General features: G+C 45.0%; 1 protein-coding gene across 2 annotated transcripts in view; it reads left to right on the top strand.

The window, feature by feature from the left end:
* GNS (glucosamine (N-acetyl)-6-sulfatase) overlaps window positions 1-21,478 on the top strand; it is a 47,612-nt gene extending 26,134 nt beyond the window's left edge. Inside the window, exons 10-14 of one of the 2 annotated variants that reach the window (XM_065934708.1) lie at window positions 6,406-6,507; window positions 12,675-12,782; window positions 13,734-13,844; window positions 15,432-15,592; window positions 18,879-21,478. In XM_065934708.1, the coding sequence (XP_065790780.1) occupies window positions 6,406-6,507; window positions 12,675-12,782; window positions 13,734-13,844; window positions 15,432-15,592; window positions 18,879-18,957 (561 nt within the window). In that variant the 3' untranslated portion in view covers window positions 18,958-21,478. The remainder of the gene's footprint in view (window positions 1-6,405; window positions 6,508-12,674; window positions 12,783-13,733; window positions 13,845-15,431; window positions 15,593-18,878) is intronic. The other variant, XM_065934709.1, reaches the window with a different exon arrangement.
* The last annotated feature ends 92 nt before the right edge of the window (window positions 21,479-21,570 follow it).

Here is a 21,570-nt window from a genome sequence, read left to right on the forward strand (position 1 = left end):
CAAAAGAAAACAAGAAAATGGATCATTTAAGCTAAAATTGGAAGATCGGCCAGAATTTCTAGGTATTCTGGGTGCTTGAGTTTAATTTGAGGGTTTAATGTTTACTTTGTTTAAATGTCTGCCATTTACTTGTCTCCTTTCATGATGCTCTTGATTGGAATTCTGTTAAAATTCTCTCAGAAACTTAAAGTGGCCTTCATAATTGCCTTCTGAATGTTCTTTTTCTCTCAAGACCCACATTTTTTTTTTTTTTTTTTTTTCAACCTGAGTCATAGAATTTAATCACATCATTGTTCACAGCATTCCCTCTCCTTTTCATGTCCATGGGGGAGACGTGGTCGGGGAGTCCCGAGGGGATGGCTGAGAACTGCCCACGGACAGCACAGCAGAATGGCCCCCATGACCAGGCAGCCCGTGGGCCCACAGAACACTGACCCCACCCCACCCAGCTCCCAAAGCCGCACACGAGAATGGGCCAATCCGGGGTCTCCGAGTTCGAGGGAAAGCAGAGGCCATGAGGATAGACTTGGGGAGAGCGGTCACCAGGGGCGATCAGACCCCAGACCTGCAGCCTGAGGTCCCTGCTGCTGCTGCTGCTACTGCTGCTGCTGCTAAGTCGCTTCAGTCGTGTCCGACTCTGTGCGAACCCATAGACGGCAGCCCACCAGGCTCCTCCGTCCCTGGGATTCTCCAGGCAAGAACACTGGAGTGGGTTGCCATTTCCTTCTCTAAGGCATGCATGCTAAGTCGCTGCAGTCATGTCCAACTCTGTGCGACCCCATGGACAGCAGCCCACCAGGCTCCTCTGTCCACAGGATTCTCTAGGCAAGAATAGTGGAGTGGGGTGCCATTGCCTTCTCCGAGACCCACATTTTTAAAGCCAGTCACTTTCCACTGCAAATCCATTACCCTCTAAATGAATATCTCCTTTCAAGAGAGGTGGGCAGGTTTGGAAGACCATTCAACCATAAAAGCTTCTTCTGGGTGTTGGGATGTACTGAGGAGGCACGTCTGTAGCCATGTGCATGTCCCAGGAAGAGGGCTGTTGGAACTACATCTGTGTGAGGAGGGAGGCTGATGAGCACAGATGTCAGCCAGCTGCCCAGGGAACAGACCATTCCTTTTTTCTTCAAGTTAACAGTAGCACTAAATGTTAAAATCTGAAACTTCACCTTCTGTAAGTCGTTTAAGTGAACCCAGGTCCTAGGAAGCCATTTCAACAACAATAACCTTTATTGAATATTTAGAATGCAGCAGGTGCTGTTCCAAGTGTTACTACCTGTATCAACTCACTTCACCTTCACAGTCTTTTGAGATATGAATACAATTATCCATCTGTTTTATAGATGAGGAAACTGAGGCTCAGTGATTTGCCCAAGATGGTGTAGCTAAAGAATAGCAGAGCCCTGCGTTTGACCTCGGGCAGTCTGGCTGATGTACACTTGACCAGAATTCATACACTCAGGCATGACTACAGTTTAGACAGATATCTTCCCGTGCCAGCACACTGCACGAGGAACCTGGGAGTCCCAGCAGGAGCTGTCATTGGAAGATTAATTCTTAACTCCCTGCGTCAAGGGGGAGCCAAATACTTGAGCTGCATTTGTCAGCGAAAGCCTCTGAGGCATTTAGGCAGACTCGGGTATCGGAAGGCTTCAGTCCTGCAGAGATCCGTGGGAGGGCGTCCTCAGGAGCAGGACAGCGCAGAGAGGAGAATGAGCTCAGCTGGTTCACGGGCAGAAGGTGGCGGTTGTGCTGAAGCGCTTTCACTTCCTACCCGGACCAGACGTCTCTCTTACCCCCTTACCTTTGCGCCGCTGGCCGCATCTGTCTGCATCTCCACCTCATGCCCCTTTCACCCGGCTAAGCTGATGTCCTCTGGGGCTTTGGTTTAGGGCTCTCCTCTGGGACATCAGGGTAGATACCTACCCCACAGAGAGTGGGTGCCTTTTGCAGGTTCCCAGCTGGCCTCACACTTAACACGCCTGGCTGAGTTTGTCTTTTTGACTCCAGGAGTCCCCACTTGAGAGGTATTATCCGAACTTAGACTAGCCAACCCTTAGTGGGAGTTTGGGATTAGCAGATGTAAGCAGTTGCTTATGCAGTGAATAAACAGGGGCCCACTGTATAGCCAGGGGCCTCTCCTCAGTGTTGTGTAGTGACCTAAATGGGAAAAGGATTTGAGAAGGAATAGATGCATGTGTTTGTATAGCTGAGTCACTCCGCTGCACAGCTGAAACTGACACCACATTGTTAACTATGCTCCAGTAGGAAACAAATTTTTAAAGGTCCTATTATGTAGTCTGGGGAACTACATTCAGTATCCTATGATAAACCATAATGGGAAAGAATATTTAAAAAAAAAAGTATCTCTGTATGTGTATAGCTGAATCACTTTACAGCAGAAATTTAATATACTAAGTCAACTGTACATCAGTTTAAAAAAAGAATACCTAGCCCTTAACGTACAATGGTGGACATCCAAGTTGTGTGAATGGATGTTACCAAGGTTGCGCAGAAAGTGGCAGAACCAAGTCTGAACGCTAACTGTTCTCAAAAATCCGTGGGTTTGGGGGATTCCCTGGTGGTCCGGTGGTGAGTACTCGGTGCTTTCACCGAGTCAAGGGCCTGGGTCCCTTCCCAGGTCGGGGCAGTAAGAGCCCACAAGCCATGCAGTGCAGCCAACAAAAGAAAACACCGTGGTTCGTGACCTTCTGTGCTGACAGTTGTGTGAGAAGTATGAAATACCCATCTAACTGTGTCAGCGATGGTGGCTGACTCACCTGGCTGGGCTCACAGCTGTCACGGTGCCGGCTCTGCGTGAGGGTCACGGGGTGGTGAGTTGAGCATAACGACCTGAGCTAGCAGCAGCCTGGTGGCCAGAACAGGGCCCCTTGGAGCAGTGGATTTAGCTTTGTGTTGGCTCTTGAGGACAGCAGGGGCAGGTGGTATGGGCAGATGCCAAGCACTGGCTGTTGAGGTCTTCTCCTCTGGCTAGACATGAATCTAGCTTTAGATTTGGTGGTGTAAGTTCTTAAAAAGGGCTTTAAGAAAGGAAAATGTTGGTAGGAAAATGGAAATGACATAACATGATTCAGGGGAAATGGAACTGAACAGGGCGTCAGGAAGACCACTTACTGGCTTTAAGACTTGGTTAGACTAAGCCTTGGTTTTCCCCATGTGAAACTGGAAAGATGCTAAGTGTGAATTCTCTAGTGTTGCTAGGTCTCATCCCGGCTTACTCCTTGTTAGGGAAGTGGGGGATGAGGGGCAGGTCGAGGTGAAACAGCCCAAGATGTGTGGGGTTCTCTGCTTTCTACTCACTGGGTGGGTTTGCGGTGCTGTCCAGTGTGCTTCCAGTCTGCCTTTGAAAGCCTTGTATGAGCTCTTTTAACACCAGGGCGTAAATCTTACAAGTAGTTTCTAGACCTAAAAAATAAGCAGGTTCAAGACATGATATCCCTCGATCTCATGCCTCAGTTTTTTAGGGCCTTTTATTTGATCAAAATGTCTATATGCATAAATCCTAGGACCATACCCAAATAAATTGTGAGGCTGTGATTTATGGACTGATTTACTTGGTCTTGTCAGAGCCTTTTCTGTTCCAATGCATAAATGAATCTTTAGGTTTACACTCAGTGATAAAAGCAGTACCATTTTAGGAACTTGAAATGCTAATGTTTCTAGACATCATTATGGTGATGGGCTCCCAGTATCCATTATAATTCTTGGCTGTATAAAAACCAGAGAGAAGTATAATTCTCTCAAATTCTTCAATTACACTTGATATCTACTACAAGTCTCCCATCTCCTAACATTGTATGCTCATTTTGAGACTCTGCTTCTTAGTCAAACAAAACTCCATCATTTTTAGGGAAGATATGATTATGTAGACACTCGGAAAGAAAGCGTCCTGGGGATGGTGTTTATGGTACTTGTGCTGAATCTTAGCACCTTGGTTTGTTCTGGATCTTGCCGACTTCTCCCCCCCTTCCCCCCCACACACAGCAAACTGCCACTAGAGGGCATTCCCACCCCAGCTGATGGCCGGGGAGGCCGTTTTTGCTGAACCCGGCAGTCACTGTTTTATATGTCTGTCCGTTTTATTATTTTGGTGCCTTGGACATGTTAATAATACCTGTGGGACTGGCTTCATTCATGTTCTGGACATCATTGAAAGTATGTCGGTCACATTTTGAAGTCGTGTTGCATTTATCTGATTCTGGAGGTGGTATCTCTGTTTGTCTGTCTTTTCCTGCCATGGTCTCTTTCATATTCACACTCACTCTTGTTGACTGTCTCCTAAGCTGCTCGGTCTACCTGGGGGACTTGGAACCAGGAAAGGTATCTCCCAACACCAGGGCTTGTGTAATCCCCAGAGACTTAGTTTTTGTGTTTTTTATCCTCACTAACATGGATTGCTTTTCCTGAGTTGCCTGCTACTGAAGGTTAACTTCCAACAGCCACAGAGTTATACTAATGGATTCAGAGCCAAGATGTGTGTCTCACGCTGCCCTGCTGGAACCATCACTCCTTCTCCAGGAGCCGGGAAACCTGGCTGCTACTCAGAAGATGTCTTCCTGCCTTTTGTGTCTGCACTTTTGGTTTTGTTTTTAAATTAAAAGTAGCAGGATTAGGTTTTTTTGTTTTTTTTTTTAAAACCCCCTTTTGGCTTCTCCTGAGATGATCTGAGTTTTCTCTACAGTTTTCTTGACTGGTATTTATTTCTAGTAAATGACAGCTTTTCCAGTTACAGGCTGCTGACTTTGTTTCAGTTACTTCTCTTTCGTTTCCTCATCTGTAAAATGGGGGAATGGAATGTAAAATGTAAAATGGAATGCTTCCTAGGATGGCGCATGCATGCTCAATCCCTGACTCTTGTCTGATTCTTTGAGACCCTGTGGACTGTAACCCGCCAGGCTCCTCTGTCCATGGGATTTCCCAGATAAGAATACTAGAGTGGGTTGCCGTCTCCTTCTGCAGGGGATCTTCCCCACCCAAGGGTTGAACCTGCATCTCCTGCATTGGCAAGTGGGTTCTTTACCGCCAAGCCACCAGGGAAGCTCCTAGAATCGTGGCGAGGCTTAAATGAGGATATGTGTAAGGAGCTGGCCCAGAGTAGGTGCTTGGTGATCATTAGTTCCTTTCATTTCCCTGGATCGTCTCATCACTCCAAGGCTTTTTCTAGCCTGTGACCACGTGACTTCTAGACCTATGCCCTCTGCTACAAAAGTTCATGTTATTGTTGAGCCAGAACATATATGGGATAGTCCAGACTGAGATGCACAATACCAGATTTCAAGTAATTGGTTCAACATTTTGTATAAAGTGAAATCTCATCATTTTTTTTGGTATTGCTTATATGTTAATTAGTAATATTTAAACATTTGCAATAGGTTTTACCTCTTTTTTCCCTACTTTAGTGTGATCATTGAAAGTGAAAGTGTTAGTTGGTCAATCATGTCCAACTCTATGCAATCCCATGATCTGTAGCCCATCAGGCCCCTCTGTCCATGGGATTTCCCAGGCAAGAATACTGGAGTGGGTAGCCATTTTCTTCTCCAGGGGATCTTCCCAACCCAGGGATAGGACCCGGGTCTCCTGCATTGCAGGCAAATTCTTTACTGTCTGAGCCACTAGGTGGTTACTAGACAATTTTAAGTTACATATATGACTCCTGTTCTATCCCGTATTGGACTATGCAGGTTTAGACCTGGTAGAGATATTGTGTACAGAAGAAAAATTGTCCAGTAAATCAAGGAGATATGTCAAGGAATAAATGCTACAGTGTCTTTAATTTCTAGGATTTTTTTTTTTTTTAAACATCCCAAGTTTTGTGCTCATTAAGGAAACTTACTGATATGTTGTTGAGATAAATTTTCTGCACTCTCCAAAGCCTACTGCAAATATTTTTAGCCATGTTGTCACTTTGAAAAACTATTTCAAAGGCGGATACACTAATGGGTGACAAGTGTTCAACCTTTGAGCCTTTCAAAAATGTCAGGAGTCAATTTGAAGTCAAGTAGTGAACTAGTGAGAATAAATCAAGTTGGAAAACACTTGTATAAAGTAGCCTGACATATTTCTCATCATTCATAACAGACTCAAGGCAATCCTAAAGGAATCTTGAGAAATGTTTTGGTCAATAACAGTGTGTGTAAAATAAACATAACTTCCCAGGGGCCTGTATTATAAACTTTATAAGACTTTATGTTTTATATCTTAAGTTTTCATGGTTATATTTGAATATAGGCAATAGGAAGTATGGTTTGTACAAAAGATAACAGAAAGTGCTGCTTGTTTCGTGGACGGGTTTGGGGAAAGAGAACTCTAATGTAGAAAGAAAAGGAAAATGAGACCAGCTGTGTTCCGAGTCAGTTTATTGCTTCTTTCTCTTTCTCACAGATGCTCGTTGCCAACATTGACTTGGGCCCTACTATTTTGGACATTGCGGGCTATAGCCTGAATAAGACCCAGATGGATGGGATGTCTTTTTTGCCCATTTTGGTGAGTATAAAGCCCTCAATCAGCCCTGAGCCAAGACTCTGAAGTAAATTCCAGGTTGTATAAGTAGAGTTAAATTTTATATCTTCAGGGGAGACCCTTTAAATCTTAAAACTATTAAATTTAGGAAGCAGAGAATACAGTTTTTCTCATGTCTGTAATGGGAAGGAGCTTTCTTTAAAAAAGACTAGACACATATAAACAGAGTTCTGTATCCTTCCTTTTCTTCTTCTTCCCCCAAAAGCCCCATCATACACAAAGACAGGTAACAAATTGAGAAAATATTTGCAGCATATATGAAAAAGGGTAAGTAATCCTAATAGATGAGTTCTTTTTTTTTCTTTTCTTTTTTTTTTTTTTCTTTTTTTTTTAGTTCTCCCACTTGATTGCTACGAGCCCATCTCCCTCCACCCTCGTGCACACATGCTCAGTCATGTAACCCCATGGAGTGCAGCCCACCAGGCTCCTCTGTCCATGGACTTTTCCAGGCAAGAATACTGGAGTGGGTTGCCATTCCTTCTCCATAGATGAGTTCTTAAAAGCGAAAATTAATATCCCAGTATAAAAATGGGCAAAAGAAGTAACTAATCATTTCTCAGAGGAATTAAAAATGACCAGAGTCAGTGCTAAAGGATTGCTTCAATGCTGATCAAAGAAAAGCTTAACTGAAGGAGGCCCCTATTGCCTGTAGAATTGGCATAGATTAGAAAGATTAATACCCAGTAATTATACAAGTCTGAAAAAAATGAAAGCTACGCAGGCTCTGTTCATTGAAGTATAATCAGTATAAGCTATCAGTAGGCTAATTTAATAAGACCCATCACTTCAGAATACACACGTCAAGTAGATCCATCTGGGAATTTACTCTCTAAGAGAACAAAATTCGTTCAAGAATTATTTGAGTACCTACTGTGTCTAGCGCTGCACAGTGCTAACTATGAAGAACTACATGTAATATTCACCTGGAACCATCACAACATCGTTAATCAGCTATACCCCAATACAAAATAAAAAGTTTAATTAAAAAAACCCTACATACAGTATTAATAGAAGAAAATTAAAAACCTGAATATACAGTAGGGAATTGGTCACATTGTGGCAAAATTAAACAAGACTATTAAAGCAACACTAAATGATGTGCATGAGTATACACTGACTTAGAAAGATGCCCCCCACATACTGCAGGGAGGAAAGGAGGTTTCAAACAACATCTCTTCTTCACTAAAAATGTATGTGAATATGTTTAGGCATAGAGAAGTCTGACGGATCAGTACTCTATATTATGGGTAACTCTTAACTGATTTGTATGAATCTGTCACAGTTATTACATGATGTGTGACTCATCCAAGAGAATACATGTCACTCATGTAAGTTATAAAACATAAGAAATACCCATGAACCCATCATCCCATTTAAGAACTGAAATATTCCTATTACTGATGTGTCTTCCTATGCACTCTTCCCTATCCCACCCCTTACCTGCCCTTAACAGTGATCACTTTTCTGAATTTTATGGTTGTTACTCTCTGGCTTTTATTTTTTTAGTAGTTACCATGTACGTACATGGTACATGTACGTGGTATATGTACATGGTACGTACATAAACAACATACCTGGCTCGGGGGGAAAATACCTATCTTGTTTTGCACTCTAAAGATGACATTCTACTAGTTGTAATCAAGACTTTTTTTTTCAGTTCAGCATCGTTTGCAAATTGATCCATATTGTTCACTGATACCTAATATTCCACCATAAGAAGGAATGCTTCACCACTTAGTTATATTTTTTTATCAATGTACATTTGTGGTATTCTAGTTTTGCTGTAGGCTCAGTGAGTGCTGCCACGGCATTCTCATACATGTTTCCCAGTGAGCATGCGTATACACACCAAGGTCACGGGAACCTCACCTCTTCATTCCTACAAATATCACCAAGTTATTGTCCAAAATCATCGTCAGTTGATATTCCACCAGTAATGCATGAGAGTTCCCTTTGCTCTATGTGAAACTATCAGCCTACTTCATTTTTTGCCTATATAGGGGGTGAAAAACAACAAAATTATGTTTGGTTCTACTGTACATTTCTTTGTTAATGAGATGAATCACTTTTTTCACAGCTTAATTCACTTACTATACAATTCACCAGTTTAAAGTTGACAGTTCACTAGGTTTTGATATAGTCAGAGTTGTACAACTGCAGTATAATCTTAACTTTACGACGTTTTCATCACCCCCAAAAGAAACCCCCAGATACACTAGCAGTCACCCCAGGCTCCCTCTCAGCCCCGGACGGGCACTGCTTTCTGTCCGTACATTTGTCTGCTCTGGCATCTTCTGCAGAGAGACTCATACAGTATGTGGTTTCTCGTGATTGGCTGAACACACTGAGGCTGCCTTCAAGGGTCATCCTCATTGTAACATGTTACCACTTCATTCCTTCTTACTGAACAGTCCTGTTCCCTGTGTTTATCCAGCCACGTATTTATCCAGCCATCAGTTGATAGACATTTGCATAGTTTCTCCTGTTTGACTCTATGAGTAACACTGCTGTGAACATTTGCGTATAGATTTTTGGGTGAACTAATGTTTTCCATTCTCTTGAGTGTATCCTTAGTAGAATTGCTAGGTCATGTGGTGATTTTTCTGTTTAACCTTTTGAGGAGCTGCCAGACTGTTTCTAAAGTGATGGCACTGTTCTGTATATTCCCACCAGCAGTGTGAAAGGATTCAGTTTCTCTACATCCTTGCCAGCAGTCGCTCTTATCTTTTTACTGTGTCTTAGTGGGAATGAATGGGACTCATTGTGGTTCTGATTTGCATTTTCCTAATGACTAATCATGTTGATATGTTGTCATGCGTCAAACATATCTTGTCGTGTGTTTGTTGGACGTTTGTGTATCTTCTTTGGAGAAGTGTCTATTCAGATCCTTTGCTTGTTTTTTCAAGTGGCTGTTTGATCAATGAATCATCTTTCACTTATGTCTTTTGTGTTTCTTCCCTTATGAAATGCCTCTCTTTGCCCATGATATTCCCCCTGTTTGTGACTTGTCTTTGCCCTGCATTAAGATGACAGTGCAGGATTTGAATGCGTAAAGCACCTCGTTTTATGAGATGATTTAGTGTCGTTCGTGTCTTATTTATAAAAATACTTGTGAACCTTGAGGTCAGAAAATAGTTCTCCCAAATTTTCTTCTGAAAGTTCTCTAGTTCTGCCTCTTACCTTTGAGTCCTTGATGTATCTGGAATTGGTTTTCTTGCATGGTAGGAGTCAGGAATTTAGTTTCATTCTTTTTCTATAAACACTCAATTGTCTTTTCTGTTCCACAGATCTGTCTATCCCTCAACCAATGTGTTATAAAGTTGTATAATTAAACCTTGCGTGGATACACTTCTCTCTTAGGGTTATGAGGGGTCTCTTAAGGGTTGTTCTCAGGGGTATCTTAAAAGACAGTTATCTTTCTTCCATGTAAACTTTATAAAAAACAGCTTTTCAGATTGCTTAAAAAATCATTTTGGGCTTCGGCTGGAATTGCAATAAATCTATAGATCAGATAGAAGGAAATTTTTATCTCTTCACTCTTCCTAGACAAATCTTACATTGTTTACCTTATTTCTAGTTAGGGAAAAAAAAAACAACTTCACTATAGAGCTAAAATCACTATGCTGGGTGTAGTTAATTTCCCTGCAGTTTTGAAAATGCCACCGGGACCTGGCTATAGTCCTTATTCTTTTGTTTTGAAGGTTAGTCCTGTGGAAACCTCTGGTGTATTAGGGCCGTCCTACCTCTTGCTCTGCCTTAATACGGTAGCTACTAGCCGCGTGTGACTATTGAGAATGAAGTGAGACATTCAGTTCCTCAGTGTCAGTAGCCACGTATCAGTTGCCCCAAACACCGTCTATCAGACAACAGTCACAGAACATCTCGGTCAGAAAGTCCTGCTGGACAGGGCTGCTGTAGACCAGGGGATGGCAAAGCCCCGAGGGCCAGTCGAGCCCACCCTGGGGGTTTTGTAAGTGAAACCGTATCGGGACACAGCCGTGCTCCTCCGCGCCGCCCAGGGGTGCTGCTCGGCCTGCTTTCCTGCTGCAGTAGCAGAATCGAGTAGTGGGAACAGACTGTGTGGCCACAGACTCGAAATACTAACTAGCCTTTGACAGAACATTGAGTGACCCCTTCATTGGTTTAAACTCGGTGGCACATTCGTATCTCCTGGGAAACAAAAATACTAACTCCTGGGTCCCAGCCCCAGCAAGCCGGATTAATTGGAGGTGTGACGTGGCCCCACCGTGGTTTTACTATGCAGCCGAGTTGGAGACCTCTGCTCTCGACCTCCAGGCACTCTTCTCCCTGCATACTTTGACATTTAAGTGTGGGGTTTTGAGGTCCATTCAAGCCTGACAGATAAGTTCTTCCCCTGACCCCCAGCTTCCGTGGCTCAGGATTGGCAGAATCAGTTCTTACAGGGGAGTTGGTGACTGCTGAAGTCTTCTGTAGCTTAGGATTTCTGTGACCTTCATCTGCTCGGGATGGTGCGGGTTCTTCGTAGAACGGTGACTGAGGACATCAGTTCCTCTCTGACTCTCCTCTCCAGGCAGCTGTGACCCCCTGCAGCCTTGAGCAGACCACACACTTCCCCCTGCTGTGGTCACCAGGCCAGATAGGTCCACTCGAGTCCTCAGGGTAGTGGTTGTCACGCCAACACCCATTAGCACTGCCTGCGGGGCTGGTTCAAGTGCAGACTGCTCCCCGCCCCACTGGGAATTAAGAATTTGAGTTTGTAACCAGTCCAGCTGCTGGGGGCACATTTTGAGCACCACTCTTTCGAAGCAGTGCTTCTCAGATTTTGCTGTACACGTGAGTCAGCCAAGGACCTTATTTAAAATGCAGACAGGCTCTTTAAGACCAACGTAGGGCCAGATTTGGTGCGTTTCTAAGCATCCCCCAGGTGCTGCCGATAGACCACAAACCAGACTTTGACTATAGAGCATTTTAAGGGCGCCCTCCCCCCACACACACACAGACATGCCCGTACACACACACCCCGTGGCAGTTGCAGTGCCAGGTCCTAACCACTGATCACCAGGGAATTCCCTCAGGAGCTCCTCCTAGCCTGGCCTGGGTGCGATTCTGCTGCTGGCCTGACTTTTCCAAAGCACAGCCTTGACTGTGTCACTTCCTTGTTCAAAACCCCCAGCGCCTGTCGTCACCCGCCATCCTGCGTGGTCCAAGCGGGCAGCCTGCTGTCAGCACCTTTTCTGTTCGGTACCAGCCCGCCTGTCCGCCGGCCTTGGCGCTGCTCCCTTGACTGAAAGCTGGGTGTCAGGGACCCACATGCCAGGTGTCCTACTTCCACCCTGGCCTCACACTGTCCTTTTGGTCCCAGACTCCCTCGCCCTCTCACCTCTGTGCGCCTGTCCTAAACGTTCCCATTTCAAATGCTGCCGCTCTTTTCCTCCTGCTCCACTGACGTGCAGCACAAGTTAAATGAGGTTATGTTGTATGGTGTCTTCGTTCTGGACACCAGGAAGTACTTCAGCCCTGTCACAGGCCTTAGCTCGCCAGCCATGTTTGATTTCTCGGCATGCCGTAGACGAATTCTTACAGAGTTTCTAGACAGTGTTGGTTACTCTGATCTGAAACGTCAGCACCTTGCCATACGCCTTTGATCCTTTCTTCACGACTGCATTGCTTTCCGTTCCTGACCTGCTTCACAGAAACAGTCTTGAGAAATAACTGCTCAAAGCACTTGACATCACTTGAGAGAATCCTCGGGGCTTCCCAGGCGGCTCGGTGGTGAAGAATCCGCCTGCCAGTGCAAGGAGACCCAGGAGACGTGGGTTCAGTCTCTGGGTGGGGAAGATGCCCAGAGGAGGAAATTACAACCCACTCCAGTACTCGTGGCTGGAGAGTCCCATGGACAGAGGAGCCTGGCGGGCTGCAGTCCACGGGGTCACAAAGAGTCAGATATGATTGAGCGATGGAGCATGTGAGGACTCTACACCTGGACGTGATGCTCGGTAGCCTTCGAATGCCTCCGTTCTAGTCCTCCCCTTCAGCTACTGCCGTCAGTTCATTTTGACTCCAGGACCCCTCGTGTGGTAGAATGAGTAACACTGTGATTTTATCCTACTCTGTATGCCTCACCGAAACCACTTTTGCTCTTCTTTCAGAAAGGGACCAGTAATCTGACTTGGCGATCAGACGTCCTGGTGGAGTATCAGGGAGAAGGCCGCAACGTCACTGACCCCACGTGTCCTTCCCTGAGTCCCGGCGTGTCTGTGAGTGTGGCCCAAGTTGTCTTAGACACCTTCTCATGGACAGCACAGCCCAACACGGGTTTAGATGCGCCAAGTGCTGGAACTCAGTTAATCTGAGTCCTCCTCCTGTCCCTTTGTCACTTGACTCTGGGAGGTTAGGAGATATAGGTAAAAATAATCCTGAAAATGATTATCTGCTGGCCTACTGTCAGAATGGGCACTTCGCATTATAACATATCTGCCCTCCTCCTGACTTTATCAGGACCCCTGCCTTTTTTCTACCCATCCCAGCTGTGGTACCACTTTTCATTAGGGATGTGATCAGTGGCATCCGACAGAGACAGGGTTTCCACCTGTAACCGGCCAGCATGAGCACCTTGATTTGGTGGCAGCCAGACTGGTCACAGAGGGGAAAAGCGACATCCGCCACTCTTTAGAGAATAGGTAATAGAGTCAACTCCAAATGGAAGCCCAACACTGACATGTTAAAACACAGTAAAAACCCAACCAAAGATGGTATGGAAGACTCGATGGCATCAAAGTCAAGTCCTATTTGGTGATAAGAGCGCTCATAAACAACTTACTGCAAATGATTCCACAAAGCTCATTTTAGACTTTCTCCAAGCCTTGAGGATGAAAGAACCTAAAATAACCTGGAGAGTGATTCACCTGCGTATTGATTTCTTCTCCTTACCAACCTGTGTGTCTGCAGGTGCTCGTTAGAACTCTTTCCAGTCAGGAGATGAGCAGGCAGGGGTGGCAGCAGCCACAGCTCGTGTTCCTTCATCGAGTCAGCCCTTAGTAGGAGCCAGCCTCACCTCTGTTTTCAGTTTACTTCTCTCTGGAAAGTTTCCTCATTTCTGTCCAGTGTATGTCTGACTTGAGCCAACCTGGGTGGATTGCCCCTGGGTGGAAATCACATTTGTCACTAAAGGAGGACGCCCTCAGCTAACTTTCTTAACGTCCCTACAGCAGTGTTTCCCTGACTGTGTGTGTGAAGACGCATATAACAACACGTACGCCTGCGTGAGGACCATGTCAGAGCTGTGGGACCTGCAGTACTGCGAGTTTGATGACCAGGAGGTAAGAGGGCCCGCGGCCCACCACCCCTTGTGTCTGTCTACTGCCAGGGCTCTGTTAGCTGGACTTGGTGGCAGAAGAGAAATTCCAGGGATGTTCCCTGCGGAAATGGGGTTTATTTTTTTACCGAGGCACAGTCGTAGCAGCAGCAGCAGCCGCTTTTCAATATCGTGTTGGTCCGCTGCACCATGGAGCGCATCCGCTGTGTGTGCAACGCTCACCTTCCTCTTGGGCCTCCCTGCCTGCCCTCCTCCCACCCTCTGGGGCCTCCCAGCGCCAGGCTGAGCTCTCTGGCACCCGGCAGCTTCCCGCTAGCTCTGTTTGTCCGCCACAGTCTCCCAGCTCTTTATCTGTATGCACACTTAGGCTTCCGTGAGTTAAGGAGATAGAATTCCACAAGGCCGTACTTGACTTCTCTAACTGACCTTGCTGGGTGGGACTTTCTCCTCTTCTCCCACCGCCCACACATACACTTTAAATACACACAGTTCACTTTTTCAGTTCGCTCCCCTGATAGTTTGGGCTGAGGGTAAGAACCTCTCTGGAGATGAAAGGAGTGGGGGGCCTTTCCTCGAAAGCTTCCTGGCCTCCAGCTGGCTCAGACCCCCTGTCCCTGGCACAGCGTGGTCTGGTGCTGCTCACGTGAATCAGCAGGTTAAAGGCAGCATCCTTGGGGGAGGTGGCTTTCCAGCCCGGATCAGCGTGGATTATCTGGAGGATCACACGCACTCCCGTCCCTTGTTTCTTACTGGTTATCAGCACGTGCACGCCTACCCCATCTGGCAGCCTGCACTTTGCCAGATGGAGCCAGCACTCATCATGTTTCTCAGAAATTGACTTGCTCACTATTTATTTGTTGGTCATAAGCACTTCAGAGAACAAGCAAGAGAGCTTCCCTCAAACTCGGTTCCTTCCACTTTGTAAGGTGTGAGGGCAGCTACTTGAAGCCTTTATAAGCAAAATTTATCTACGTCTTCTTAGCCTATCACTTAGCTCCAATTTGGAGAACAAAGTACTGATGGAGGGAAAATAGTGCTATTAGATGTCTCTCATTTTAGAAATAATGTATCTTTCCTCAAGTGGTGTTATGTATCTGAAATTGCTTTTTAAAATAGGAAAACTTAACATTTTTATAAGATGGGTTCCTTTCATATCTGCTCTCATGTGAATCTTCACAACTGTAAGGCAAAGGTAGACTTCAGATATCAGCGCTCACTCAGTAACCTTATTACTTACTCCAGTTTCTGAGCCCTTGTCATTTGACAGTCCTGCCTTCTATTCTCTGCTTTAATTATAGAAGGTAGGCTCTTCCCTCCTGACTTTCCCTGAAGGCCCAGGGGTGCTGGGGGCCCGTTTCCAGCATGTGGGCTATAGACTCAGAGTAATTCAACCCCCAGAACAGATGGTCCACTGTCTGCTCCATACCCTAGGGCTCTTTGAGGATCTTGAGACCGGATGCTATTCTCCTGGGCTTTGGTTTTTAATCCACCTCCTCTCTCTCCATTTAGAAATAACTCACACATGAGGAGTATTTCTTCAGATGTAATAACCCTTGCTCTTCTCTTTCCTCCATCTTTTCATTTCCTGTAGGTGTTCGTAGAAGTCTACAACCTGACTGCAGACCCACACCAAATCAATAACATTGCTAAAAGCATAGACCCAGAGCTTCTGGGAAAGATGAACTATCGGCTGATGATGCTGCAGTCCTGTTCTGGACCAACATGCCGCACTCCAGGGGTCTTTGACCCTGGGTAAGTTTCCCATCGTCCTCAATGACTGCCCAGTTGTCTTCAGCAGCCCTGCCGATCCTGGAGGCAGAGGGACCCCCGTGGGTCCTTCCTGCTCGGAGCTGAGCTGTTGCTCACTGTTCTGCTTTATACGGGGGATACTGGGTCTTAGGGCAGCAGCCAGCAGTGCTGAGAAAAGGAGCTGCTTGAAACTCCTGCTCTCCGCAGGCAGTGGGCGCTCTCGCTGGAGGCACAGCCTTCATTTACGTTTAAGCTAATTACTGATACGTAAGTATGTTCTCACTGCCATTTTTGGATTTGGTCTTGTAGGTCTTTTTTTTCCCCTTTCGTTTTTCCTCTCCTATGATTTGATGACTAACTTAAAAGCTTTAGATTTCACCCTCAGATCTGAATGACAGCCTTTCTGAGTATTCTTGGTTTCCGGTTCTTCTTCATCACTTTTAATAGATCATGCCACTCCCTCCTGGCCTGCAGTGTTTCTGCTGAGAAGTGAACAGACAACCTTATGAGGACTCTGTTTCATGTTATGTGTTGCTTTTCCCTTATTTTTTTAAAACTATTTTCTCTTTAATTTTTGCCAATTTGATTAATGTGTGTCTCAGTTCTGTTTCCTAGACTTGAGTGCCTGTTTCCTTTCCCATATGAGGGAATTTTTCAGCTATTATCTTTCCAGATATTTTCTCAGGCCCTTTCTCTCTCCTTCTGGGAGTCCTAAAATGTTAATGTTGGTGCATTTAATGTTGTCCTAGAGGTCTCTTAGACTGTCCTCATTTCTTTTCATTCTTTTTTCTTTATTATTTTCCAAGGCAGTGATTTCCGTCATTCTGTCTTCCAGCTCACTTAACCATTCTTTATTCTGTCACTGATTTCTTCTAGTGTATTTTTCATTTCAGGTTTTGTATTATTCATCTGTTTGTTTCTTCTTCAGATCATCTCTTTATTAAGCGTTTCTTGTATTTGTACCTCCATTCTTTTTCCAAGATCGTGGATAATCATTCTCAATCTGTTTTTTAGTAGATTGCCTGTCTCTATTTCAGTCAGTTCTGGGATTTTATCAAGTTCCCTCGTAGAAGACATACTCCTCTGCTGTTGCGTCTGGTCTAACTTTTCTGTTGGAGAAGTTAGTTGCAGATTCTGTTCCGCAGCTGCAGGACTGTGGTTCTTCTTGCTTCTGCTGTCTGCCCCTTGGTGAATGAGGCCAGTCTAAGAGGCTTTTGTAGGCTTCCTAGAGGGTGAGCAGACTGGCATGGGCCCATTGGTGTGGAGCTGGGCCCACTGTCCAGCTCCGCCAGACCTTGTCCCTCTGGCGGGCAGGGCCATGTCATGGGTTGTGTTTAGCAAGGTGCTGTGGGCTCAGGATGGCAGGAGGTAGCCTGTCTGCTGATGAGGGGTTGTATTCCCACCCTCTTGGTGGTTTGGCTTGAGGCATCCCAGCCCGGGAGCCTGTAGGCTGGTGGGTGAGGCCACGCTGTGTGAGAGGGTAGCCTCCAGGAGGGCTCCTGTCGATCAGTACCGCTCAGAACTGCCCCACCGGGGTCGGTGTCCCCACAGCGAGCCCCAGGTGCCCGCCTGCGTCCGCCGGAGGTCCGCCGCTAGCAGCAGGTAGGTCTGGCTCAGACGTTGGGAAAACAATGCTTTTCCACTGGGTCCTGGCGCACACCGTGTGAGCCCTCCAAGAGTGGAGTTTCTCTTTCCTCCCCCAGTCTAAACTCACTGGCCTTCAACGCCAAATGCTTTGGGAGCTGCTCCTCCCAATGCCAGACCACCAGGCTAGGCAGCCTGATGTAGTGCTCATAACTTTCACTCTGGTGGGAGAACCGGAGATAAGATGTTTTACCCGTTTGTGGGTCACCCACCCAGTGGGTGTGGGATTTGATTTTATCACAGTTGCATCCCCACATCTGTCTTCTTGTAGCTTTTTTTCTTTTGAACTTTTTGTATCGGGGTATAGCTAATTAACAATGTTGTGATAGTTTTGGGTGAACAGCAGAGGCACTTAGCCGTATATACATGATTCTGTCTCCCTCAAACCCCCTCCCATCCAGACTGCCTTGTGGTGAGTTCTTTGTCTCTGGATGTAGGATATCTTTTTGGTAAGTTCGGAGGGCAGGGGGCAGTTGCCAATGGTTGTTTAGCAGTTAGATGTGATTATGGTGTCTTCATGAGAAGATGTAAGTTCTTATCCTTCTACTCTGCTATCTTGTCTCCATCCTCAAAACAGCTGCTGACCTTGGACACATTATCATGCTTGAACAAGCCTCAGCTTGCTTGTATGAGAGGTTTGTCTTGGGCGTTCACAAGATGAGTAGATCTCCACACCCGCCTGCCAGAATCTTAAGGTTTATATAGAGGCTTTAATGTGGTTCAGCCACTTACATAATCCAGATGATCTCAACACCACCTTACTCTCTAATGCCTTCTTCCATAAAGTTGCTTTGTTTTTTAAACCATAACTAGGTATTTTGTTTACATTCTGGAGGGTTAGGGCTAAGATTCTAGACACTGGCTTTGCTGATACTGGCTTGAGCTATTTAAAGTCCACCTGGCTTTCTTTTAAATTCCTTTGTTATTTAGTTGCTAAGTCATGTCCAACTCTTCTGTGACCCCATGGACTAGAGGCTACCAGGCTCCTCTGTCCATGGGATTTCGCAGGCAAGAAAACTGGAGTGGGTTGCCATTTCCTTCTCCAGGAGATTTTCCTGACCCAGGGATCAAATCCACGTCTTCTCCATCAGCAGGCAAAATTGATTTTATGTGTCAGATACTTCACATGAATTGCCTTCCTATTTTATTGGTGCCCAGAGATGTCTGTGACTTACCTATGTTCATAATAAGCCAGACTCAAGCTCCGATCTAAAGTGCATACCCTACCTCTTATCCACTGGGATCTGTGTGTCAAAACGTAAAAGAAGACAGGGCTTTGAAAATGCTGCAGGGGCTTTCAGCAAGTGCTACACTGTTGCACCAGAATGCTTTATAGTTTAGGGATCCCTCCCTCCCCTGAAAAGCTTTAACCTTTCCTCCTAACCTTTCAAGATTTGCCTTAACTTCTGTTTTTCTTTTCTCCACTTTTACTATGTTATTTTGCGCTCACTGACTTATGATGGAATTGCTCTTAATTACCAAGTACTCCTGCTTCGTACTAGACTTTCCCCCTAGATCCTCTTCTGGTGATTTAGTTGCTGCTTTTGTATCTCTTCCTGCCAGTCTTTCCAGTTAACATTCTGAATGAAGTACTCAATGGCTCACAACAGTCCATGCCATTGTCTTTTGCTTTTTCTGTCCCCAGGTATAGGTTTGACCCTCGTCTCATGTTCAGCAATCATGGCAGCATCAGGACACGAAGATTTTCAAAACACCTTCTGTAGCACCTGTGCAGTTGGATCTCTGCTCACCTCTTTCTGATGAAGTGATTGGAGTAGGTATCTGTAGCTAGTCTTCACGACCACGCCTGGAAGGGTTTCTGGACTGGCTTTAAGTCCCGTTTGAAAAAGCAACCCAATCAGCTGACTTCCTTGTGCAATGTGTTAAACTGTGAACTCTGCCTGTGTGTCAGGAGTGGCTGTCCTTGGTCCCTTTATTTAGCTGATGACAGTACTCCTGAGATCTTTGTTCTCACCAAACCCTTTTTGTCCTGGGGCCACAGTTATTAATTAGTCCCCATGTGATCTGGACTTACAAATCCATTCAGATAAATGGCACTGCTTTGCCGGGGGTGGGGAATGTTGTTGGTATCCAGCTTGACCTAAAATCAGAGGACATGCATAGCATTCCAGATCGAGCACTTCACTATCAAAAATACCAATATCACATGGCTTGAAGAACAACCATCAGAGCTGAACCATCTGATTAAAAACAAAAACCATTGGTTTTAGATTAGTAAAAATATACTTTTTATAGTATTCATCATCACAATGTGATAAGGTCACAAATTCAAAACTTATCAACGAAGCTCTGTTCATTTTTGGGAATTCTGGGCTTGTGCTTCATTGAAATAGAACAGTAGCAAGCTTTTGGTACAGGCTAATTCTGAGTAGCTCCTGAAGGTGATAGACATCTACTCACATAGTGAGGCAGTTAACACCAGGGCTATTGAGGGAATGTCTCCCCTCTTAAGATCTGAAACATAAAGTGGGTTAAGTATTTCAGCAGAGAACTTGCAAGGGTTGGTGAAGGTTGTGTTTTCTGAGGGCCTGCTGTAGGCAGGGCCATCAGGCTGACAGGCTGATAGAAGGGCCATCAGTTAGGTGTAGAGGGAGCCTGGGTTCCAGGCCCACAAGTGAAGTTGGGACACTCCCTCTGCATTTTGCTGACATTCTGTTCATTTGTTATAAGATGTAAGAACCAACTACTTAGCTTCTTCCCTTTCAGCTAACTTCTTCCTGAGTTTTTGGAGTCTGGTGCAGTTTGGGCCTTGTTTACTGTTTCTCCGTCAAAATCAGATCTGACGTTTCCTCACTGTTTAGAACACCGGTATTTCTGTCTCTTGGCTCAAAGACCAATCCCCTTTCTTATGCTGTCTTCACAAGAAGGCTAGTTGATGGTGGGGGGCAGCAGGTAGGAAGAGGAACTATGGTTTATAATCTGTCCAACTCAGGCAGTCGTGATTTTAGCTTTAGGTAAGGTCCTGGGTTGAGCTTTAAGCACTTTGTGACACGTGGCCATAATAAGGAACTTTATATCACAATCCCAGATCGCCATGTTGGGTTAATAGCCATTAGGTTTATTCCTTTACCTCACACAGTCCCAGTAACTGTGGTGGTATTTAGAGGTGAAATGGGCAAAAGAAATGAATACTTCTGTTTGAACTGTTTTAGAAATTCTAAGTTTTGTAACTAAAAGCAGGCTACAATGTTGAGTATGGGTATCAGCTTTATTCTGTGATTCTTAACATTAATCAGTCAGCTTCCACATTAATGAAAGTTGGCCAGTTATTCCCAAATAAAAGGAAACCAACTCTTACCAGGTCTTGTACTGTGATGTGATATTATTCAGTTTTATGATGCTGCTTCCTAAAAGCAGACGAGGTCATGAGAGTAACTCAGATCAGCAAGCTGCTCTTACATGCAGCAGATTTTGGATTGGGTTGGGTTGGTGGGGGGATGGACTGAAGCCCTCTTTGTACCTCTCATTTTTAAATGGTCTCTATTTTTTTTCTCTTGGACTGGCTTCATTCTCTGGATCTGTGCTAAAATCATCTTTCATAAAGAAGCCTCAAGTTTATAGACTAACAGACCACAAAATGCACTGAAATTCTTCAGAATATGTACAAGGGCCTCACTACAGGAGGCTTGCCTTTTTTCTCTCAGTTGTACTGACTGGAGGTTTATTTGCCCTTTTAAGAACACCGGGTGCCCTTCAGAATGGAAAACTGTAAGTATTAGGAATGAACAGAGATCTTGGGAATGAATAGAGATTTTGCCTTACAAGTTTTCCTTTTACAAAGCTCTCCCTCAAATACGATACCATTCCCTGCAACTAAAAAGTAGGGAATGCCTTTCGAGCATCTTTGAATTTGACCAGCGGTGCTGTTTCAAAATGTTTTAATTAACAACACTAGGGTAGTCTGGTAACTTCTTAAATTTAAGTGTCTAAGGACTAGTATTTTAACAGAAGAAGATAAATTGTCCCAGGATCCTTATTAAGAGACAGCAAAGGGGTTTTTAAACTGATCCACCAGTGGAACTAGGTGGGGATATTAGGTCTTCCGTTTTTCCACCACTCAGGTCCCACTGAATTTGTGAATTTCTGTGTTTGCATCATCTGTTCTAAAGGAAGTTCTTCTGCCCTGGCTTTGTGTCATCTCAGTCATCTGACTTAGAAAGTGCCCTTCGAAGGTCCCTGTTCACTGCTGCACTTTTCAATGAATTAAAATTTATTTCTGTTGTAGTGGAAATGTGTCCTTTGTTTGAGTCCACAAGTAGTAATTTTGACTTTTGTGTTGTTGTTGTGTACTGTTCAATGTTTTAACGGCTCACGTA

The sequence above is a fragment of the Muntiacus reevesi genome, chromosome 4, assembly GCF_963930625.1.
Source record: "Muntiacus reevesi chromosome 4, mMunRee1.1, whole genome shotgun sequence".
Taxonomy (NCBI): Eukaryota; Metazoa; Chordata; class Mammalia; order Artiodactyla; family Cervidae; genus Muntiacus; species Muntiacus reevesi.